The sequence below is a fragment of the Oncorhynchus mykiss genome, unplaced genomic scaffold (genome assembly GCF_013265735.2).
Source record: "Oncorhynchus mykiss isolate Arlee unplaced genomic scaffold, USDA_OmykA_1.1 un_scaffold_140, whole genome shotgun sequence".
NCBI lineage: Eukaryota > Metazoa > Chordata > Actinopteri > Salmoniformes > Salmonidae > Oncorhynchus > Oncorhynchus mykiss.
Window position 1 is genome coordinate 385,001 of NW_023493664.1, and position 22,661 is coordinate 407,661.

General features: G+C 45.4%; 1 protein-coding gene across 6 annotated transcripts in view; it reads left to right on the plus strand.

Moving 5' to 3' along the window:
* LOC110516853 (caskin-1) overlaps positions 1-22,661 on the plus strand; it is a 135,352-nt gene that overhangs the window by 83,226 nt on the left and 29,465 nt on the right. For 4 of the 6 annotated variants that reach the window (XM_036972308.1, XM_036972309.1, XM_036972311.1 and 1 more), the window contains 3 exons: positions 16,531-16,635; positions 17,600-17,718; positions 22,443-22,524. In XM_036972308.1, coding sequence (XP_036828203.1) covers positions 16,531-16,635; positions 17,600-17,718; positions 22,443-22,524 — 306 coding nt within the window. The remainder of the gene's footprint in view (positions 1-16,530; positions 16,636-17,599; positions 17,719-22,442; positions 22,525-22,661) is intronic. The other 2 variants (XM_036972310.1, XM_036972313.1) reach the window with 1 other exon arrangement.

A 22,661-nucleotide genomic window follows, 5' to 3' on the forward strand; every position in this document is an offset into this window, starting at 1 on the left:
TTGAACAAGGGTTACAGTGTGGTGTTGCTGTTGAACAAGGGTTATAGTGTAGTGATGCTGTTGAACAAGGGTTATAGTGTAGTGATGCTGTTGAACAAGGGTTACAGTGGGGTGTTGCTGTTGAACAAGGGTTATAGTGTAGTGATGCTGTTGAACAAGGGTTATAGTGTAGTGTTGCTGTTGAACAAGGGTTATAGTGTTGTGTTGCTGTTGAACAAGGGTTACAGTGTAGTGTTGCTGTTGAACAAGGGTTACAGTGTAGTGTTGCTGTTGAACAAGGGTTATAGTGGGGTGTTGCTGTTGAACAAGGATTACAGTGTTGTGTTGCTGTTGAACAAGGGTTATAGTGTAGTGTTGCTGTTGAACAAGGGTTATAGTGGGGTGTTGCTGTTGAACAAGGGTTACAGTGTGGTGTTGTGTTGCTGTTGAACAAGGGTTATAGTGTAGTGATGCTGTTGAACAAGGGTTATAGTGTAGTGTTGCAATTTAAACAAGGTTTATAGTGTTGTGTTGCTGTTGAACAAGGGTTATAGTGGGGTGTTGCTGTTGAACAAGGGTTACAGTGTGGTGTTGTGTTGCTGTTGAACAAGGGTTATAGTGTAGTGATGCTGTTGAACAAGGGTGATAGTGGGGTGTTGCAGTTGAACAAGGGTTACAGTGTGGTGTTGTGTTGCTGTTGAACAAGGGTTATAGTGTGGTGTTGCTGTTGCTGTTGAACAAGGGTTATAGTGTAGTGATGCTGTTGAACAAGGGTTATAGTGTAGTGTTGCTGTTCAACAAGGTTTATAGTGTTGTGTTGCTGTTGAACAAGGGTTACAGTGTAGTGTTGCTGTTGAACAAGGGTTATAGTGTAGTGATGCTGTTGAACAAGGGTTATAGTGTTGTGATGCTGTTGAACAAGGGTTACAGTGTAGTGTTGCTGTTGAACAAGGGTTATAGTGTTGTGTTGCTGTTGAACAAGGGTTACAGTGTATTGTTGCTGTTGAACAAGGGTTACAGTGTAGTGTTGCTTTTGAACAAGGGTTACAGTGTAGTGTTGCTGTTGAACAAGGGTTATAGTGGAGTGTTGCTGTTGAACAAGGGTTATAGTGGGGTGTAGCTGTTGAACAAGGGTCACAGTGTAGTGTTGCTGTTGAACAAGGGTTACAGTTGGGTGTTGCTGTTGAATAAGGGTTATAGTGGGGTGTTGCTGTTGCTGTTGAACAAGAGTTACAGTGGAGTGTTGCTGTTGAACAAGGGTTACAGTGTGGTGTTGCTGCTGAACAAGGGTTATAGTGGGGTGATGCTGTTGAACAAGGGTTATAGTGTAGTGATGCTGTTGAACAAGGGTTACAGTGTAGTGTTGCAGTTGCTGTTGAACAAGGGTTACAGTCTGGTGTTGTGTTGCTGTTGAACAAGGGTTATAGTGGGGTGTTGCTTTTGAACAAGGGTTATAGTGTGGTGTTGCTGTTGAACAAGGGTTACAGTGTAGTGTTGCTGTTGAACAAGGGTTACAGTGTAGTGTTGCTGTTGAACAAGAGTTACAGTGGGGTGTTGCTGTTGAACAAGGGTTACAGTGGGGTGTTGCTGTTGAACAAGGGTTACAGTGTAGTGTTGCTGTTGAACAAGGGTTATAGTGGGGTGTTGCTGTTGAACAAGGGTTATAGTGGGGTGTTGCTGTTGAACAAGGGTTACAGTGTAGTGTTGCTGTTGAACAAGGGTTATAGTGTAGTGTTGCTGTTGAACAAGGGTTACAGTGTACAAGGGTTACAGTGTAGTGTTGCTGTTGAACAAGGGTTACAGTCTAGTGTAGTGATGCTGTTGAACAAGGGTTACAGTGGGGTGTTGCTGTTGAACATGGGTTACAGTCTGGTGTTGCTGTTGAACAAGGGTTACAGTGTAGTGTTGCTGCTGAACAAGGGTTACAGTGTAGTGTTGCTGTTGAACAAGGGTTATAGTGGGGTGTTGCTGTTGAACAAGGGTTATAGTGTGGTGTTGCTGTTGAACAAGGGTTACAGTGTAGTGTTGCTGTTGAACAAGGGTTACAGTCTGGTGTTGCTGTTGAACAAGGGTTACAGTGTAGTGTTGCTGCTGAACAAGGGTTACAGTGTAGTGTTGCTGTTGAACAAGGGTTATAGTGGGGTGTTGCTGTTGAACAAGGGTTATAGTGTGGTGTTGCTGTTGAACAAGGGTTACAGTGTACAAGGGTTACAGTGTAGTGTTGCTGTTGAACAAGGGTTACAGTCTAGTGTAGTGATGCTGTTGAACAAGGGTTATAGTGTAGTGTTGCTGTTGAACAAGGGTTATAGTGGGGTGTTGCTGTTGAACAAGGATAACAGTGTTGTGTTGCTGTTGAACAAGGTTACAGTGTAGTGTTGCTGTTGAACAAGGGTTATAGTGTTGTGTTGCTGTTGAACAAGGGTTATAGTGTAGTGTTGCTGTTGAACAAGGGTTATAGTGTAGTGTTGCTGTTCAAAAAGGGTTATAGTGGGGTGTTGCTGTTGAACAAGGGTTACAGTGTAGTGTTGCTGTTGAACAAGGTTACAGTGTAGTGTTGCTGTTGAACAAGGGTTATAGTGTTGTGTTGCTGTTGAACAAGGGTTACAGTGTAGTGTTGCTGTTGAACAAGGGTTATAGTGGGGTGTTGCTGTTGAACAAGGATAACAGTGTTGTGTTGCTGTTGAACAAGGGTTACAGTGTAGTGTTGCTGTTGAACAAGAGTTACAGTGTAGTGTTGCTGTTGAACAATGGTTACAGTGTAGTGTTGCTGTTGAACAAGGGTTACAGTCTAGTGTTGTGTTGCTGTTGAACAATAGTTACACAGTGTAGTGTTGCAGTTGAACAAGGGTTACAGTCTAGTGTTGTGTTGCTGTTGAACAAGGGTTATAGTGGGGTGCTGCTGTTGAACAAGGGTTACAGTGTAGTGTTGCTGTTGAACAAGGGTTACAGTCTAGTGTTGTGTTGCTGTTGAACAAGGGTTATAGTGGGGTGTTGCTGTTGAACAAGGGTTATAGTGTAGTGATGCTGTTGAACAAGGGTTGCAGTGTAGTGTTGCTGTTGAACAAGGTTAATAGTGGGTTGAACAAGGGTTACAGTGGGGTGTTGCTGTTGAACAAGGGTTACAGTGTAGTGTTGCTGTTGAACAAGGTTACAGTGTAGTGTTGCTGTTGAACAAGGGTTATAGTGGGGTGTTGCTGTTGAACAAGGGTTACAGTGTAGTGTTGCTGTTGAACAAGGGTTATAGTCGGGTGTTGCTGTTGAACAAGGATTACAGTGTTGTGTTGCTGTTGAACAAGGGTTATAGTGGGGTGTTGCTGTTGAACAAGGGTTATAGTGTGGTGTTGCTGTTGAACAAGGTTACAGTGTTGTGTTGCTGTTGAACAAGGGTTACAGTCTGGTGTTGCTTTTGAATAAGAGTTACAGTGTAGTGTTGCTGTTGAACAAGGGTTATAGTGGGGTGTTGCTGTTGAACAAGGTTACAGTGTAGTGTTGTGTTGCTGTTGAACAAGGGTTATAGTGGGGTCTTGCTGTTGAACAAGGTTACAGTGTAGTATTGCTGTTGAACAAGGGTTATAGTGGGGTGTTGCTGTTGAACAAGGTTACAGTGTAGTGTTGCTGTTGAACAAGGGTTATAGTGGGGTGTTGCTGTTGAACAAGGGTTATAGTGGGGTGTTGCTGTTGAACAAGGATTACAGTGTTGTGTTGCTGTTGAACAAGGGTTACAGTCTGGTGTTGCTGTTGAACAAGGGTTACAGTGTAGTGTTGCTGCTGAACAAGGGTTACAGTGTAGTGTTGCTGTTGAACAAGGGTTATAGTGGGGTGTTGCTGTTGAACAAGGGTTATAGTGTGGTGTTGCTGTTGAACAAGGGTTACAGTGTACAAGGGTTACAGTGTAGTGTTGCTGTTGAACAAGGGTTACAGTCTAGTGTAGTGATGCTGTTGAACAAGGGTTATAGTGTAGTGTTGCTGTTGAACAAGGGTTATAGTGGGGTGTTGCTGTTGAACAAGGATAACAGTGTTGTGTTGCTGTTGAACAAGGTTACAGTGTAGTGTTGCTGTTGAACAAGGGTTATAGTGTTGTGTTGCTGTTGAACAAGGGTTATAGTGTAGTGTTGCTGTTGAACAAGGGTTATAGTGTAGTGTTGCTGTTCAAAAAGGGTTATAGTGGGGTGTTGCTGTTGAACAAGGGTTACAGTGTAGTGTTGCTGTTGAACAAGGTTACAGTGTAGTGTTGCTGTTGAACAAGGGTTATAGTGTTGTGTTGCTGTTGAACAAGGGTTACAGTGTAGTGTTGCTGTTGAACAAGGGTTATAGTGGGGTGTTGCTGTTGAACAAGGATAACAGTGTTGTGTTGCTGTTGAACAAGGGTTACAGTGTAGTGTTGCTGTTGAACAAGAGTTACAGTGTAGTGTTGCTGTTGAACAATGGTTACAGTGTAGTGTTGCTGTTGAACAAGGGTTACAGTCTAGTGTTGTGTTGCTGTTGAACAATAGTTACACAGTGTAGTGTTGCAGTTGAACAAGGGTTACAGTCTAGTGTTGTGTTGCTGTTGAACAAGGGTTATAGTGGGGTGCTGCTGTTGAACAAGGGTTACAGTGTAGTGTTGCTGTTGAACAAGGGTTACAGTCTAGTGTTGTGTTGCTGTTGAACAAGGGTTATAGTGGGGTGTTGCTGTTGAACAAGGGTTATAGTGTAGTGATGCTGTTGAACAAGGGTTGCAGTGTAGTGTTGCTGTTGAACAAGGTTAATAGTGGGTTGAACAAGGGTTACAGTGGGGTGTTGCTGTTGAACAAGGGTTACAGTGTAGTGTTGCTGTTGAACAAGGTTACAGTGTAGTGTTGCTGTTGAACAAGGGTTATAGTGGGGTGTTGCTGTTGAACAAGGGTTACAGTGTAGTGTTGCTGTTGAACAAGGGTTATAGTCGGGTGTTGCTGTTGAACAAGGATTACAGTGTTGTGTTGCTGTTGAACAAGGGTTATAGTGGGGTGTTGCTGTTGAACAAGGGTTATAGTGTGGTGTTGCTGTTGAACAAGGTTACAGTGTTGTGTTGCTGTTGAACAAGGGTTACAGTCTGGTGTTGCTTTTGAATAAGAGTTACAGTGTAGTGTTGCTGTTGAACAAGGGTTATAGTGGGGTGTTGCTGTTGAACAAGGTTACAGTGTAGTGTTGTGTTGCTGTTGAACAAGGGTTATAGTGGGGTCTTGCTGTTGAACAAGGTTACAGTGTAGTATTGCTGTTGAACAAGGGTTATAGTGGGGTGTTGCTGTTGAACAAGGTTACAGTGTAGTGTTGCTGTTGAACAAGGGTTATAGTGGGGTGTTGCTGTTGAACAAGGGTTATAGTGGGGTGTTGCTGTTGAACAAGGATTACAGTGTTGTGTTGCTGTTGAACAAGGGTTATAGTGTAGTGTTGCTGTTGAACAAGGGTTATAGTGGGGTGTTGCTGTTGAACAAGGGTTACAGTGTGGTGTTGTGTTGCTGTTGAACAAGGGTTATAGTGTAGTGATGCTGTTGAACAAGGGTTATAGTGTAGTGTTGCTGTTCAACAAGGTTTATAGTGTTGTGTTGCTGTTGAACAAGGGTTATAGTGGGGTGTTGCTGTTGAACAAGGGTTACAGTGTGGTGTTGTGTTGCTGTTGAACAAGGGTTATAGTGTAGTGATGCTGTTGAACAAGGGTGATAGTGGGGTGTTGCAGTTGAACAAGGGTTACAGTGTGGTGTTGTGTTGCTGTTGAACAAGGGTTATAGTGTGGTGTTGCTGTTGCTGTTGAACAAGGGTTATAGTGTAGTGATGCTGTTGAACAAGGGTTATAGTGTAGTGTTGCTGTTCAACAAGGTTTATAGTGTTGTGTTGCTGTTGAACAAGGGTTACAGTGTAGTGTTGCTGTTGAACAAGGGTTATAGTGTAGTGATGCTGTTGAACAAGGGTTATAGTGTTGTGATGCTGTTGAACAAGGGTTACAGTGTAGTGTTGCTGTTGAACAAGGGTTATAGTGTTGTGTTGCTGTTGAACAAGGGTTACAGTGTATTGTTGCTGTTGAACAAGGGTTACAGTGTAGTGTTGCTGTTGAACAAGGGTTACAGTGTAGTGTTGCTGTTGAACAAGGGTTATAGTGGAGTGTTGCTGTTGAACAAGGGTTATAGTGGGGTGTAGCTGTTGAACAAGGGTCACAGTGTAGTGTTGCTGTTGAACAAGGGTTACAGTTGGGTGTTGCTGTTGAATAAGGGTTATAGTGGGGTGTTGCTGTTGCTGTTGAACAAGAGTTACAGTGGAGTGTTGCTGTTGAACAAGGGTTACAGTGTGGTGTTGCTGCTGAACAAGGGTTATAGTGGGGTGATGCTGTTGAACAAGGGTTATAGTGTAGTGATGCTGTTGAACAAGGGTTACAGTGTAGTGTTGCTGTTGAACAAGGGTTACAGTCTGGTGTTGTGTTGCTGTTGAACAAGGGTTATAGTGGGGTGTTGCTTTTGAACAAGGGTTATAGTGTGGTGTTGCTGTTGAACAAGGGTTACAGTGTAGTGTTGCTGTTGAACAAGGGTTACAGTGTAGTGTTGCTGTTGAACAAGAGTTACAGTGGGGTGTTGCTGTTGAACAAGGGTTACAGTGGGGTGTTGCTGTTGAACAAGGGTTACAGTGTAGTGTTGCTGTTGAACAAGGGTTATAGTGGGGTGTTGCTGTTGAACAAGGGTTATAGTGGGGTGTTGCTGTTGAACAAGGGTTACAGTGTAGTGTTGCTGTTGAACAAGGGTTATAGTGTGGTGTTGCTGTTGAACAAGGGTTACAGTGTACAAGGGTTACAGTGTAGTGTTGCTGTTGAACAAGGGTTACAGTCTAGTGTAGTGATGCTGTTGAACAAGGGTTACAGTGGGGTGTTGCTGTTGAACATGGGTTACAGTCTGGTGTTGCTGTTGAACAAGGGTTACAGTGTAGTGTTGCTGCTGAACAAGGGTTACAGTGTAGTGTTGCTGTTGAACAAGGGTTATAGTGGGGTGTTGCTGTTGAACAAGGGTTATAGTGTGGTGTTGCTGTTGAACAAGGGTTACAGTGTAGTGTTGCTGTTGAACAAGGGTTACAGTCTGGTGTTGCTGTTGAACAAGGGTTACAGTGTAGTGTTGCTGCTGAACAAGGGTTACAGTGTAGTGTTGCTGTTGAACAAGGGTTATAGTGGGGTGTTGCTGTTGAACAAGGGTTATAGTGTGGTGTTGCTGTTGAACAAGGGTTACAGTGTACAAGGGTTACAGTGTAGTGTTGCTGTTGAACAAGGGTTACAGTCTAGTGTAGTGATGCTGTTGAACAAGGGTTATAGTGTAGTGTTGCTGTTGAACAAGGGTTATAGTGGGGTGTTGCTGTTGAACAAGGATAACAGTGTTGTGTTGCTGTTGAACAAGGTTACAGTGTAGTGTTGCTGTTGAACAAGGGTTATAGTGTTGTGTTGCTGTTGAACAAGGGTTATAGTGTAGTGTTGCTGTTGAACAAGGGTTATAGTGTAGTGTTGCTGTTCAAAAAGGGTTATAGTGGGGTGTTGCTGTTGAACAAGGGTTACAGTGTAGTGTTGCTGTTGAACAAGGTTACAGTGTAGTGTTGCTGTTGAACAAGGGTTATAGTGTTGTGTTGCTGTTGAACAAGGGTTACAGTGTAGTGTTGCTGTTGAACAAGGGTTATAGTGGGGTGTTGCTGTTGAACAAGGATAACAGTGTTGTGTTGCTGTTGAACAAGGGTTACAGTGTAGTGTTGCTGTTGAACAAGAGTTACAGTGTAGTGTTGCTGTTGAACAATGGTTACAGTGTAGTGTTGCTGTTGAACAAGGGTTACAGTCTAGTGTTGTGTTGCTGTTGAACAATAGTTACACAGTGTAGTGTTGCAGTTGAACAAGGGTTACAGTCTAGTGTTGTGTTGCTGTTGAACAAGGGTTATAGTGGGGTGCTGCTGTTGAACAAGGGTTACAGTGTAGTGTTGCTGTTGAACAAGGGTTACAGTCTAGTGTTGTGTTGCTGTTGAACAAGGGTTATAGTGGGGTGTTGCTGTTGAACAAGGGTTATAGTGTAGTGATGCTGTTGAACAAGGGTTGCAGTGTAGTGTTGCTGTTGAACAAGGTTAATAGTGGGTTGAACAAGGGTTACAGTGGGGTGTTGCTGTTGAACAAGGGTTACAGTGTAGTGTTGCTGTTGAACAAGGTTACAGTGTAGTGTTGCTGTTGAACAAGGGTTATAGTGGGGTGTTGCTGTTGAACAAGGGTTACAGTGTAGTGTTGCTGTTGAACAAGGGTTATAGTCGGGTGTTGCTGTTGAACAAGGATTACAGTGTTGTGTTGCTGTTGAACAAGGGTTATAGTGGGGTGTTGCTGTTGAACAAGGGTTATAGTGTGGTGTTGCTGTTGAACAAGGTTACAGTGTTGTGTTGCTGTTGAACAAGGGTTACAGTCTGGTGTTGCTTTTGAATAAGAGTTACAGTGTAGTGTTGCTGTTGAACAAGGGTTATAGTGGGGTGTTGCTGTTGAACAAGGTTACAGTGTAGTGTTGTGTTGCTGTTGAACAAGGGTTATAGTGGGGTCTTGCTGTTGAACAAGGTTACAGTGTAGTATTGCTGTTGAACAAGGGTTATAGTGGGGTGTTGCTGTTGAACAAGGTTACAGTGTAGTGTTGCTGTTGAACAAGGGTTATAGTGGGGTGTTGCTGTTGAACAAGGGTTATCGTGGGGTGTTGCTGTTGAACAAGGTTACAGTGTAGTGTTGCTGTTGAACAAGGGTTATAGTGGGGTGTTGCTGTTGAACAAGGTTACAGTGTAGTGTTGCTGTTGAACAAGGTTACAGTATAGTGTTGCTGTTGAACAAGGGTTATAGTGGGGTGTTGCTGTTGAACAAGGGTTATAGTGGGGTGTTGCTGTTGAACAAGGGTTATAGTGGGGTGTTGCTGTTGAACAAGGTTACAGTGTAGTGTTGCTGTTGAACAAGGGTTATAGTGGGGTGTTGCTGTTGAACAAGGTTACAGTGTAGTGTTGCTGTTGAACAATGGTTATAGTGGGGTGTTGCTGTTGAACAAGGTTACAGTGTAGTGTTGCTGTTGAACAAGGGTTATAGTGGGGTGTTGCTGTTGAACAAGGTTACAGTGTAGTGTTGCTGTTGAACAAGGTTATGTGGTGTTGCTGTTGAACAAGGTTACAGTGTAGTGTTGCTGTTGAACAAGGGTTATAGTGGGGTGTTGCTGTTGAACAAGGATTACAGTGTAGTGTTGCTGTTGAACAAGGGTTATAGTGTGGTGTTGCTGTTGAACAAGGTTACAGTGTAGTGTTGCTGTTGAACAAGGGTTATAGTGGGTGTTGCTGTTGAACAAGGTTACAGTGTAGTTTTGCTGTTGAACGAGGGTTATAGTGGGGTGTTGCTGTTGAACAAGGTTACAGTGTAGTGTTGCTGTTGAACAAGGGTTATAGTGTAGTGTTGCTGTTGAACAAGGGTTATAGTGTAGTGTTGCTGTTGAACAAGGGTTATAGTGTAGTGCTGCTGTTGAACACGGGTTATAGTGTGGTGTTGCTGTTGAACAAGGGTTATAGTGTGGTGTTGCTGTTGAACAAGGGTTATAGTGTAGTGCTGCTGTTGAACAAGGGTTATAGTGTTGTGCTGCTGTTGAACAAGGGTTACAGTGGGGTGTTGCTGTTGAACAAGGTTACAGTGTAGTGTTGCTGTTGAACAAGGGTTATAGTGTAGTGCTGCTGTTGAACAAGGGTTATAGTGTAGTGCTGCTGTTGAACAAGGGTTATAGTGTAGTGTTGCTGTTGAACAAGGGTTACAGTGTGGTGTTGTGTTGAATCGTGGTCTTCCGTAGCTTGTGTTGTAGTCTTCCGTAGCTTGTATTGTGGTCTTCCGTAGCTTGTATTGTAGTCTTCCGTAGCTTGTGTTGTGGTCTTCCGTAGCTTGTATTGTGGTCTTCCGTAGCTTGTGTTGTGGTCTTCCGTAGCTTGTATTGTGGTCTTCCGTAGCTTGTGTTGTGGTCTTCCGTAGCTTCCTGTTTCGCTGAGGGTTTAATAATGAGGTAACAGACATGTAAAATCCATTTCACATCCATCGCCATGGCGAAATCACCATGGCGAAAGGCCCTTGGATTGGAACCAAGCCATTTGAGACAAAAATAGAGCTCTTTGGCCACACACACCAGGGGTGGGATTGGCATTGAAAGAGCCATGCATATTAAACACTATGCAGAAAAGTACCTCATACCTACTGTAAAATATATTTTCATGTTATGGGGGATGTTTTGATTCCACTGATCCTGGGGCCCTTGTTAAGGGTCAACGGCACCATGAACTCAAAATCAGCCCAAGAACTCTGGTTGCCTCATCCAGGAGGCTGAAACTTAGCCACAAGTGGATCTTCCAACAAGAAAACAACTATCTAGCCTCCTAGCTCTGTTGTTTGGTTAGCGGTGTTTCAGTAGTACAGCCACCTAGTGCTGTTGTTTGGTTAGCAGTGTTTCAGTTGCACAGCCACCTAGCACTGTTGTTTGGTTAGCAGTGTTTCAGTAGCACAGCCACCTAGCACTGTTGTTTGGTTAGCAGTGTTTCAGTAGCACAGCCACCTAGCACTGTTGTTTGGTTAGCAGTGTTTCAGTAGCACAGCCACCTAGCTGTAACGGTTTTCTTTATGAGAAGGAGAGTCGGACCAAAATGCAGCGTGTAGATTGCGATCCATGTTTTAATGAACAAACGTAAAACACGAATCAATGCAAACACTACAAAATAAAGAACGTGATCAACGTAACGAAAACCTAAAACAGCCTATCTGGTGAAAAACACATAGACAGGAACAATCACCCACAAACACACAGTGAAACCCAGGCTACCTAAATATGGTTCCCAATCAGAGACAATGACTAACACCTGCCTCTGATTGAGAACCATATCAGGCCGGACATAGGAATAGACAAACAAGACATCCAACATAGAATGCCCACCCAGTTCACGTCCTGACCAACACTAAAACAAGGAAAACACACACGAACGATGGTCAGAACGTGACAGTACCCCCCCTCCAAGGTGCGGACTCCGGACGCACAACTTAAACCTATGGGGGAGGGTGTGGGTGGGCATCTGTCCGCGGTGGCGGCTCTGGCGCTGGACGTGGACCCCACTCCATAACAGTTTTAGTCCACCTCCTTAGCGTCCCTAGATAGGTGACCCTTCTTAATGACAGCTCGGGACAGAGGGTCAGCTCGAGACAGAGGGGCAGCTCGGGACAGAAGTAGCTCGGGACTGATGGGTAGCACAGCACTGAGAGGAAGCTCAGGCAGGTAGTTAGATCCGGCAGATCCTGGCTGGCTGGCGGTTCTGGCAGATCCTGGCTGACTGGCAGATCTGGAAGAGTCTGGCTGACTGGCAGATCTGGAAGAGTCTGGTCGACTGGCAGATCTGGAAGAGTCTGGTCGACTGGCAGATCTGGAAGAGTCTGGTTGACTGGCAGATCTGGAAGAGTCTGGTCGACTGGCAGATCTGGAAGAGTCTGGTCGACTGGCAGATCTGGAAGAGTCTGGTCGACTGGCAGATCTGGAAGAGTCTGGTCGACTGGCAGATCTGGAAGAGTCTGGTCGACTGGCAGATCTGGAAGAGTCTGGTCGACTGGCAGATCTGGAAGAGTCTGGTCGACTGGCAGATCTGGAAGAGTCTGGTCGACTGGCAGATCTGGAAGAGTCTGGTCGACTGGCAGATCTGGAAGAGTCTGGTCGACTGGCAGATCTGGAAGAGTCTGGTCGACTGGCAGATCTGGCTGCTCCATGCTGACTGGCTGCTCCATGATGACTGGCAGCTCTGGCTGCTCCATGCTGACTGGCTGCTCCATGCTGACTGGCAGCTCTGGCTGCTCCATGCTGACAGGCTGCTCCATGCTGACTGGCAGCTCTGGCTGCTCCATGCTGACTGGCTGCTCCATGCTGACTGGCGGCCCTGGCTGCTCCATGCTGACTGGCGGCCCTGGCTGCTCCATGCTGACTGGCGGCCCTGGCTGCTCCATGCTGACTGGCGGCCCTGGCTGCTCCATGCTAACTGGCAGCTCCTTGCAGACTAGCAGCTCTGGCGGCTCCTTGCAGACTGGCAGCTTTGGCGGCATCCTGCAGACAGGCAGCTCTGGCGGCTCCTTGCAGACTGGCAGCTCCTTGCAGACTGGCAGCTCTATGCAGACTGGCAGCTCCTTGCAGACTGGCAGCTCCTTGCAGACTGGCAGCTCCTTGCAGACTGGCAGCTCCTTGCAGACTGGCAGTTCTGAACAGGCGGGAGACTCCGGCAGCGCTGTAGAGGAGGAAGGCTCTAACAACGCTAGACAGGCGGGAGACTCCAACAGCGCTGGAGAGGAGGAGGGCTCCGACAGCGCTGGACAGGCGAGGCGCACTGTAGGCCTGATGCGTGGTGCTGGCACTGGTGGTACTGGGCCGAGGACACGCACAGGAAGCCTGGTGCGGGGAGCTGCTACCGGAGGGCTGGGGTGTGGAGGTGGTACTGGAAAAACCGGACCGTGCAGGCGCACTGGAGCTCTTGAGCACCGAGCCTGCCCAACCTTACCTGGTTGAATGCTCACGGTCGCCCTGCCAGTGCGGCGAGGTGGAATAGCCCGCACTGGGCTATGCAGGCGAACCGGAGACACCGAGCGCAAGGCTGGTGCCATGTAAGCCGGCCCAAGGAGACGCACTGGGGACCAGCTGCGTAGAGCCGGCTTCATGGCATTAGGCTCGACGCTCAATCTAGCCCGGCCAACACGCGGAGCTGGAATATACCGCACCGGGCTATGCACCCGCACTGGAGACACCGTGCGCACCACTGCATAACACGGTGCCTGTCCGGTCTCTCTAGCCCCCCGGTAAGCACAGGGAGTCTGCCCAGGTCTCCTACCTGGCGTAGCCATACTCCCTGTTAGCCCCCCCCCCAAGAAATTTTTGGGGCTGCTTCTCAGGCTTCCATCCGCTACGTCGTGCTGCCTCCTCATATCTGCGCCTCTCCGCTTTCGCCGCCTCCAGTTCTTCTTTGGGGCGGCGATATTCTCCTGGCTGAGCCCAGGGTCCTCTTCCTTCTAATTCGTCCTCCCATGTCCATACCTCCTCTTTGGGCTGCTCCTTTGGGCGGCTACACTCCCCTGGTTTAGCCCAGGGTCCTCTCCCGTCGAGGATTTCCTCCCATGTCCAGAAATCCTTATTGCGCGTCTCCTCGCGCTGCTCCTGCCTGTTGACACGCTGCTTGGTCCTTTTGTGGTGGGTGATTCTGTAACGGTTTTCTTTATGAGAAGGAGAGTCGGACCAAAATGCAGCGTGTAGATTGCGATCCATGTTTTAATGAACAAACGTAAAACACGAATCAATGCAAACACTACAAAATAAAGAACGTGATCAACGTAACGAAAACCTAAAACAGCCTATCTGGTGAAAAACACATAGACAGGAACAATCACCCACAAACACACAGTGAAACCCAGGCTACCTAAATATGGTTCCCAATCAGAGACAATGACTAACACCTGCCTCTGATTGAGAACCATATCAGGCCGGACATAGGAATAGACAAACAAGACATCCAACATAGAATGCCCACCCAGTTCACGTCCTGACCAACACTAAAACAAGGAAAACACACACGAACGATGGTCAGAACGTGACACTAGCACTGTTGTTTGGTTAGCAGTGTTTCAGTAGTACAGCCACCTAGCACTGTTGTTTGGTTAGCGGTGTTTCAGTTGAGTCCCTGTTCTACTGTAATCCTCTCCTCCAGTCTCTAAAGGCCTTGAGTCTCTGTTCTACTGTAATCCTCTCCTCCAGTCTCTAAAGGCCTTGAGTCCCTGTTCTACTGTAATCCTCTCCTCCAGTCTCTATGGTTTATAAAGGCCTTGAGTCCCTGTTCTACTGTAATCCTCTCCTCCAGTTTCTAAAGGCCTCGAGTTCCTGTTCTACTGTAACCCTCTCCTCCAGTCTCTAAAGGCCTCGAGTCCCTGTTTTACTATAATCCTCTCCTCCAGTCTCTAAAGGCCTCGAGTCCCTGTTTTACTGTAATCCTCTCCTCCAGTCTCTAAATGCCTCGAGTTCCGGTTCTACTGTAATCCTCTCCTCCAGTCTCTAAAGGCCTTGAGTCCCTGTTCTACTGTAATCCTCTCCTCCAGTCTCTATGGTTTATAAAGGCCTTGAGTCCCTGTTCTACTGCAATCCTCTCCTCCAGTCTCTAAAGGCCCGAGTCTCTGTTCTACTGTAATCCTCTCCTCCAGTCTCTAAAGGCCCTGAGTCCCTGTTCTACTGTAACCCTCTCCTCCAGTCTCTAAAGGCCTCGGGTTCCTGTTCTACTGTAACCCTCTCCTCCAGTCTCTAAAGGCCCTTAGTCCTTGTTTTACTGTAATCCTCTAAAGGCCCTGAGTCCCTGTTCTACTGTAACCCTCTCCTCCAGTCTCTAAAGGCCTTGAGTCCCTGTTCTACTGCAATCCTCTCCTCCAGTCTCTAAAGGCCTTGAGTCCCTGTTCTACTGTAATCCTCTCCTCCAGGCTCTAAAGGCCCTGAGTCCCTGTTCTACTGTAATCATCTCCTCCAGTCTCTAAAGGCCTTGAGTCCCTGTTCTACTGTAATCCTCTCCTCCAGTCTCTAAAGGCATTGAGTCTCTATTCTACTGTAATCCTCTCCTCCAGTCTCTAAAGGCCCTGAGTCCCTGTTTTACTGTAATCCTCTCCTCCAGTCTCTAAAGGCCTTGAGTCTCTGTTCTACTGTAATCCTCTCCTCCAGTCTCTAAAGGCCTTGAGTCCCTGTTCTACTGTAACCCTCTCCTTCAGTCTCTAAAGGCCTTGAGTCCCTGTTCTACTGTAATCCTCTCCTCCAGTCTCTATGGTTTATAAAGGCCTTGAGTCTCTGTTCTACTGTAATCCTCTCCTCCAGTCTCTAAAGGCATTGAGTCTCTAGGTTCTACTGTAATCCTCTCCTCCAGTCTCTAAAGGCCCTGAGTCCCTGTTTTACTGTAATCCTCTCCTCCAGTCTCTATGGTTTATAAAGGCCTTGAGTCTCTAGGTTCTACTGTAATCCTCTCCTCCAGTCTCTAAAGGCCCTGAGTCCCTGTTATACTGTAATCCTCTCCTCCAGTCTCTAAAGGCCTTGAGTCCCTGTTCTACTGTAATCCTCTCCTCCAGTCTCTAAAGGCCCTGAGTCCCTGTTCTACTGTAATCCTCTCCTCCAGTCTCTAAAGGCCTTGAGTCCCTGTTCTACTGTAATCCTCTCCTCCAGTCTCTAAAGGCCTTGAGTCTCTGTTCTACTGTAATCCTCTCCTCCAGTCTCTAAAGGCCTTGCGTCTCTGTTCTACTGTATCCTCTCCTCCAGTCTCTAAAGGCCTTGAGTTCCAGTTTTACTGTAATCCTCTCCTCCAGTCTCTAAAGTCCTCGAGTCCCTGTTCTACTGTAATCCTCTCCTCCAGTCTCTAAAGGCCTTGCGTCTCTGTTCTACTGTATCCTCTCCCCCAGTCTCTAAATGCCTTGAGTTCCTGTTCTACTGTAACTCTCTCTCCTGATGAACTGCAGCTCATACCTTACCTTACCCTGCATATATCATCATATATCTCTTCATATATTATACATATATATGTATATTTATGTACATTCTGACACATATATATATATATATCTACACAGATATACATGCATGCTACTGATCTATTTATGTACAATGGTATATAAATGTTCTCATATATCTATGGAATATATATATATATATGTGATGTATATATGCGTGTGTGTCTGTGTCTGCTGTTAAGACAGGGTGAAGTTAAACAAGCAGATATAGAGTATATTCTAGGGTCCCCCTTACCCCCACCCCGCCCTGCACCCCCATCTGTCCTGCTGGTTGGGGATCGTGGTGGGGCTGGTTAGCCAGTTTAGGATTAGCGGATCAATGCTAGCAAAGCTAAGGTTTAGAGTTAGAGGGTGAGTGATTAACTGTTTTGCAGTGAATGCTAGTTTTGCTTAATTGTTAGCTGCTAATGCTAGTTATTGGCTAACACTACATTAGCGTCAGGGTTAACTGCTAATGGTAGTTTAGCCCCAGGACTAGCAGTGATTCCTAGTTTAGGGTTAGCTACTAATGCTAGTCCAGTGACAGATTTAGCTGCTAATGCTATTTTAGCCCCATGGCTAGCAGTGATGGCTAGTTTGGGGTTAGCTTCTAATGCTATTTTAGCCCCAGGACTAACACTGATTCCTAGTTTAAGGTTAGCTACTAATGCTGTTTCAGTGAAAGGGTTAGCTTCTAATGCTATTTTAGCCCCAGGACTAACAGTGATTCCTAGTTTGGGGTTAGCTACTAATGCTAGTTCAGTTACAGGGTTAGCTTCTAATGCTATTTTAGCCCCAGGACTAGCAGTGGTGGCTAGTTTGGGGTTAGCTACTAATGCTAGTTTAGAGGGGGTTTTAGCTGTATAATGCTAATTTAACCCCAGAGTTAGGTGCCAAGGCTAGTTTATCCCCAGGATTAGCTGATAGTTTAGCGTAGCTGGGGTTAGCGGCTACAGCTAGATTAGCGGAGCAGGGGGATTTAGAGGTTAACAGTGGTTTCTGTGTTGAAGGTTGTCGCGGCTCAGAAGCCACCCCTCACGGTTCCCCCACCCGGTCCTGCGGCCCCCAGGGCAGCTCCAGCGAGGAGATATGGGTGCTGCGCAAGCCTGGGCCAGGTAACCCCGCCCCGCGCAGCCCTGCCTGACCCCTGACCTGTGGCGTTGTCTACAGATTGAAGCTGCCCCTAACCATAGGTCTAGATCAGATTATCCGGGCTAATACTATAGGGAAAGGCAACACAATGGCCCCTATAGGATCTGACCTAGAATCAGTGGATAGGGGCACCTTAGAGACCCTGCCATCTCTCCATTATGTCCAGAACTGAACAGAGACCAGTACCTACCTGGCAGTACCTGGTCCCTGGCTGTACCTGGCAGTACCTGGTCCCTGGCTGTACCTGGCAGTACCTGGTCCCTGGCTGTGTGTGGAGGGCTGCAGTCATTATCTATCTATCTATATATCTATCTATCTCTCTATCTATCTCTCTATCTATCTCTCTATCCATCTATCTATCTCTCTGTCTCTCTCTCTCTGTCTCTCTCTCTGTATCTCTCTCTGTATCTCTCTCTGTCTCTCTCTATGTCTCTCTCTCTGTCTCTCTCTATGTCTCTCTCTCTGTCTCTCTCTCTGTCTCTGTTTCTCTCTCGGTCTCTCTCTCTGTCTCTCTCTCTCTGTCTCTCTCTCTGTCTCTCTCTCTGTCTCTCTCTCTCTGTCTCTCTCTCTGTCTCGGTCTCTCTCTCGGTCTCTCGCTCTGTCTCTGTCTCTGTCTCTGTCTCTGTCTCTCTCTCTGTCTCTGTCTCTCTCTCTGTCTCTCTCTGTCTCTCTCTGTCTTTCTCTCTCTCTCTCTCTCTGCATGGGTCTTTAGTCTCTCTGTCAGTCATCAGGCCTGCGTCGGTCAGTGGATGTGTGTGTGTTTAAGTGTGTCAGTCACTCCGTCAATCACCTCGTCTGTCCTAGTCGTGAACCCATGCTGTTGAGTGGGCTGCTGTCCAGTGCATTGTAGCGGAGAAACACATATGATACCTGGTTCTGTGTTAACACACACCTGTGTGTGTGTGTGTGTTGTGTTGTGTTTACCAGGTGGAGACCGAAGTAGCGTGGGGAGCTCTGGCAGTGTGACCAGTGTGAGGTCATCAGGGAGTGGTCAGAGTGCCGGGAGCTCCACCCACATTCTCCACGCGCAGGCCGAGGGGGTTAAGGTGAGGCGCGCGCACACACACACACCACACACACTTAATGTGATCACACACTTAATGCTGATCACAGTGCTGTCCTGAAATGGACACTAACAGTCTATGATATAAAAATAGTGTAGTGTAGAACGGACAGACCGGAACACACACACACACACACACACACACACACACACACACACACACACACACACACACACACACACACACACACACACACACACACACACACACACACACACACACACACACACACACACACACACACACACACACACACACACTCAGTCCTGTATATCTGTCCTATATATCTGTCCTATATATCTGTCCTAGTGTAGAACGGCCCTGTGTGGAGTCCTATATATCTGTCCTAGTGTAGACCGGCCCTGTGTGGAGTCCTATATATCTGTCCTATATATCTGTCCTAGTGTAGAACGGCCCTGTTGGGAGTCCTATATATCTGTCCTATATATCTGTTCTATATATCTGTCCTAGTGTAGAACTGCCCTGACTGTGTCTCTGTGTGTGTTGTAACTCAACTAAAGACTGTGTCTCTGTGTGTTGTAGCTAAACTAAAGGCTGTGTCTCTGTGTGTTGTAACTAAACTAAAGGCTGTGTCTCTGTGTGTTGTAGCTAAACTAAAGGCTGTGTCTCTGTGTGTTGTAACTAAACTAAAGACTGTGTCTCTGTGTGTTGTAGCTAAACTAAAGACTGTGTCTCTCTGTGTGTTGTAACTAAACTAAAGGCTGTGTCTCTGTGTGTTGTAACTAAACTAAAGACTGTGTCTCTGTGTGTTGTAGCTAAACTAAAGACTGTGTCTCTCTGTGTGTTGTAACTAAACTAAAGGCTGTGTCTCTGTGTGTTGTAACTAAACTAAAGACTGTGTCTCTGTGTGTTGTAGCTAAACTAAAGGCTGTGTCTCTGTGTGTTGTAACTAAACTAAAGACTGTGTCTCTGTGTGTTGTAGCTAAACTAAAGACTGTGTCTCTCTGTGTGTTGTAACTAAACTAAAGGCTGTGTCTCTGTGTGTTGTAGCTAAACTAAAGACTGTGTCTCTGTGTGTTGTAGCTAAACTAAAGACTGTGTCTCTCTGTGTGTTGTAACTAAACTAAAGGCTGTGTCTCTGTGTGTTGTAACTAAACTAAAGACTGTGTCTCTGTGTGTTGTAGCTAAACTAAAGACTGTGTCTCTCTGTGTGTTGTAACTAAACTAAAGGCTGTGTCTCTGTGTGTTGTAACTAAACTAAAGACTGTGTCTCTGTGTGTTGTAACTAAACTAAAGGCTGTGTCTCTGTGTGTTGTAACTAAACTAAAGACTGTGTCTCTGTGTGTTGTAACTAAACTAAAGGCTGTGTCTCTGTGTGTTGTAGCTAAACTAAAGGCTGTGTCTCTCTGTGTGTTGTAACTAAACTAAAGACTGTGTCTCTGTGTGTGTTGTAACTAAACTAAAGGCTGTGTCTCTCTGTGTGTTGTAACTAAAGGCTGTGTCTCTGTGTGTTGTAACTAAACTAAAGACTGTGTCTCTGTGTGTTGTAACTAAACTAAAGGCTGTGTCTCTCTGTGTGTTGTAGCTAAACTAAAGGCTGTGTCTCTCTGTGTGTTGTAACTAAACTAAAGGCTGTGTCTCTGTGTGTGTTGTAACTAAAGGCTGTGTCTCTGTGTGTGTTGTAACTAAACTAAAGACTGTGTCTCTGTGTGTGTTGTAACTAAACTAAAGGCTGTGTCTCTGTGTGTGTTGTAACTAAAGGCTGTGTCTCTCTGTGTGTTGTAACTAAACTAAAGACTGTGTCTCTGTGTGTGTTGTAACTAAACTAAAGGCTGTGTCTCTGTGTGTTGTAGCTAAACTAAAGACTGTGTCTCTGTGTGTTGTAACTAAACTAAAGACTGTGTCTCTGTGTGTTGTAGCTAAACTAAAGGCTGTGTCTCTGTGTGTTGTAGCTAAACTAAAGACTGTGTCTCTCTGTGTGTTGTAACTAAAATAAAGGCTGTGTCTCTGTGTGTTGTAGCTAAACTAAAGGCTGTGTCTCTCTGTGTGTTGTAGCTAAACTAAAGGCTGTGTCTCTCTGTGTGTTGTAGCTAAACTAAAGGCTGTGTCTCTGTGTGTTGTAACTAAACTAAAGGCTGTGTCTCTGTGTGTGTTGTAACTAAACTAAAGGCTGTGTCTCTGTGTGTTGTAGCTAAACTAAAGGCTGTGTCTCTGTGTGTTGTAGCTAAACTAAAGGCTGTGTCTCTCTGTGTGTTGTAGCTAAACTAAAGGCTGTGTCTCTCTGTGTGTTGTAGCTAAACTAAAGGCTGTGTCTCTCTGTGTGTTGTAACTAAACTAAAGGCTGTGTCTCTCTGTGTGTTGTAGCTAAACTAAAGGCTGTGTCTCTCTGTGTTGAAACTAAACTAAAGGCTGTGTCTCTCTGTGTGTCGTAGCTAAACTAAAGGCTGTGTCTCTCTGTGTGTTGTAGCTAAACTAAAGGCTGTGTCTCTGTGTGTTGTAACTAAACTAAAGGCTGTGTCTCTGTGTGTGTTGTAACTAAACTAAAGACTGTGTCTCTGTGTGTTGTAACTAAACTAAAGACTGTGTCTCTGTGTGTTGTAGCTAAACTAAAGGCTGTGTCTCTGTGTGTTGTAACTAAACTAAAGGCTGTGTCTCTGTGTGTTGTAGCTAAACTAAAGGCTGTGTCTCTGTGTGTTGTAGCTAAACTAAAGGCTGTGTCTCTGTGTTGTAACTAAACTAAAGACTGTGTCTCTCTGTGTGTTGTAGCTAAACTAAAGACTGTGTCTCTGTGTGTTGTAACTAAACTAAAGGCTGTGTCTCTGTGTGTTGTAGCTAAACTAAAGGCTGTGTCTCTGTGTGTGTTGTAGCTAAACTAAAGGCTGTGTCTCTGTGTGTTGTAGCTAAACTAAAGACTGTGTCTCTGTGTGTTGTAACTAAACTAAAGACTGTGTCTCTGTGTGTTGTAACTAAACTAAAGACTGTGTCTCTCTGTGTGTTGTAACTAAAGGCTGTGTCTCTGTGTGTTGTAACTAAACTAAAGACTGTCTCTCTGTGTGTTGTAGCTAAACTAAAGGCTGTGTCTCTCTGTGTGTTGTAGCTAAACTAAAGGCTGTGTCTCTGTGTGTTGTAACTAAACTAAAGGCTGTGTCTCTGTGTGTGTTGTAACTAAACTAAAGGCTGTGTCTCTGTGTGTTGTAGCTAAACTAAAGGCTGTGTCTCTGTGTGTTGTAGCTAAACTAAAGGCTGTGTCTCTCTGTGTGTTGTAGCTAAACTAAAGGCTGTGTCTCTCTGTGTGTTGTAGCTAAACTAAAGGCTGTGTCTCTCTGTGTGTTGTAACTAAACTAAAGGCTGTGTCTCTCTGTGTGTTGTAGCTAAACTAAAGGCTGTGTCTCTCTGTGTTGAAACTAAACTAAAGGCTGTGTCTCTCTGTGTGTTGTAGCTAAACTAAAGGCTGTGTCTCTCTGTGTGTTGTAGCTAAACTAAAGGCTGTGTCTCTGTGTGTTGTAACTAAACTAAAGGCTGTGTCTCTGTGTGTGTTGTAACTAAACTAAAGACTGTGTCTCTGTGTGTTGTAACTAAACTAAAGACTGTGTCTCTGTGTGTTGTAGCTAAACTAAAGGCTGTGTCTCTGTGTGTTGTAGCTAAACTAAAGGCTGTGTCTCTGTGTGTTGTAACTAAACTAAAGGCTGTGTCTCTGTGTGTTGTAGCTAAACTAAAGGCTGTGTCTCTGTGTTGTAACTAAACTAAAGACTGTGTCTCTCTGTGTGTTGTAGCTAAACTAAAGACTGTGTCTCTGTGTGTTGTAACTAAACTAAAGGCTGTGTCTCTGTGTGTTTTAGCTAAACTAAAGGCTGTGTCTCTGTGTGTGTTGTAGCTAAACTAAAGGCTGTGTCTCTGTGTGTTGTAGCTAAACTAAAGACTGTGTCTCTGTGTGTTGTAACTAAACTAAAGACTGTGTCTCTGTGTGTTGTAACTAAACTAAAGACTGTGTCTCTGTGTGTTGTAACTAAACTAAAGACTGTGTCTCTCTGTGTGTTGTAACTAAAGGCTGTGTCTCTGTGTGTTGTAACTAAACTAAAGACTGTGTCTCTGTGTGTTGTAACTAAACTAAAGGCTGTGTCTCTGTGTGTTGTAACTAAACTAAAGACTGTGTCTCTGTGTGTTGTAACTAAACTAAAGGCTGTGTCTCTCTGTGTGTTGTAACTAAACTAAAGGATGTGTCTCTGTGTGTTGTAACTAAACTAAAGGCTGTGTCTCTGTGTGTTGTAACTAAACTAAAGCCTGTGTCTCTCTGTGTGTTGTAGCTAAACTAAAGGCTGTGTCTCTCTGTGTGTTGTAACTAAACTAAAGACTGTGTCTCTGTGTGTTGTAGCTAAACTAAAGGCTGTGTCTCTGTGTGTTGTAACTAAACTAAAGGCTGTCTCTCTGTGTGTTGTAACTAAACTAAAGGCTATGTTTCTCTGTGTGTTGTAGCTAAACTAAAGGCTATGTTTCTCTGTGTGTTGTAGCTAAACTAAAGGCTGTGTCTCTCTGTGTGTTGTAACTAAACTAAAGACTGTGTCTCTGTGTGTTGTAACTAAACTAAAGACCGTGTCTCTCTGTGTGTTGTAGCTAAACTAAAGGCTGTGTCTCTGTGTGTTGTAACTAAACTAAAGACTGTGTCTCTGTGTGTTGTAACTAAACTAAAGACCGTGTCTCTCTGTGTGTTGTAGCTAAACTAAAGGCTGTGTTGTTTCTCCCTGTAGCTCCTGGCTACAGTGCTGTCTCAGTCTGCCAAAGCCAAAGAGCACCTGCTGGAGCAGTCCAAGTCTGTAGAGCTATCTACAGGTAGGTGTGTGTGTGTGTGTGTGTGTGTGTGTGTGTGTGTGTGTGTGTGTGTGTGTGTGTGTGTGTGTGTGTGTGTGTGTGTGTGTGTGTGTGTGTGTGTGTGTGTGTGTGTGTTGCAATCTACAGGTACACATCAC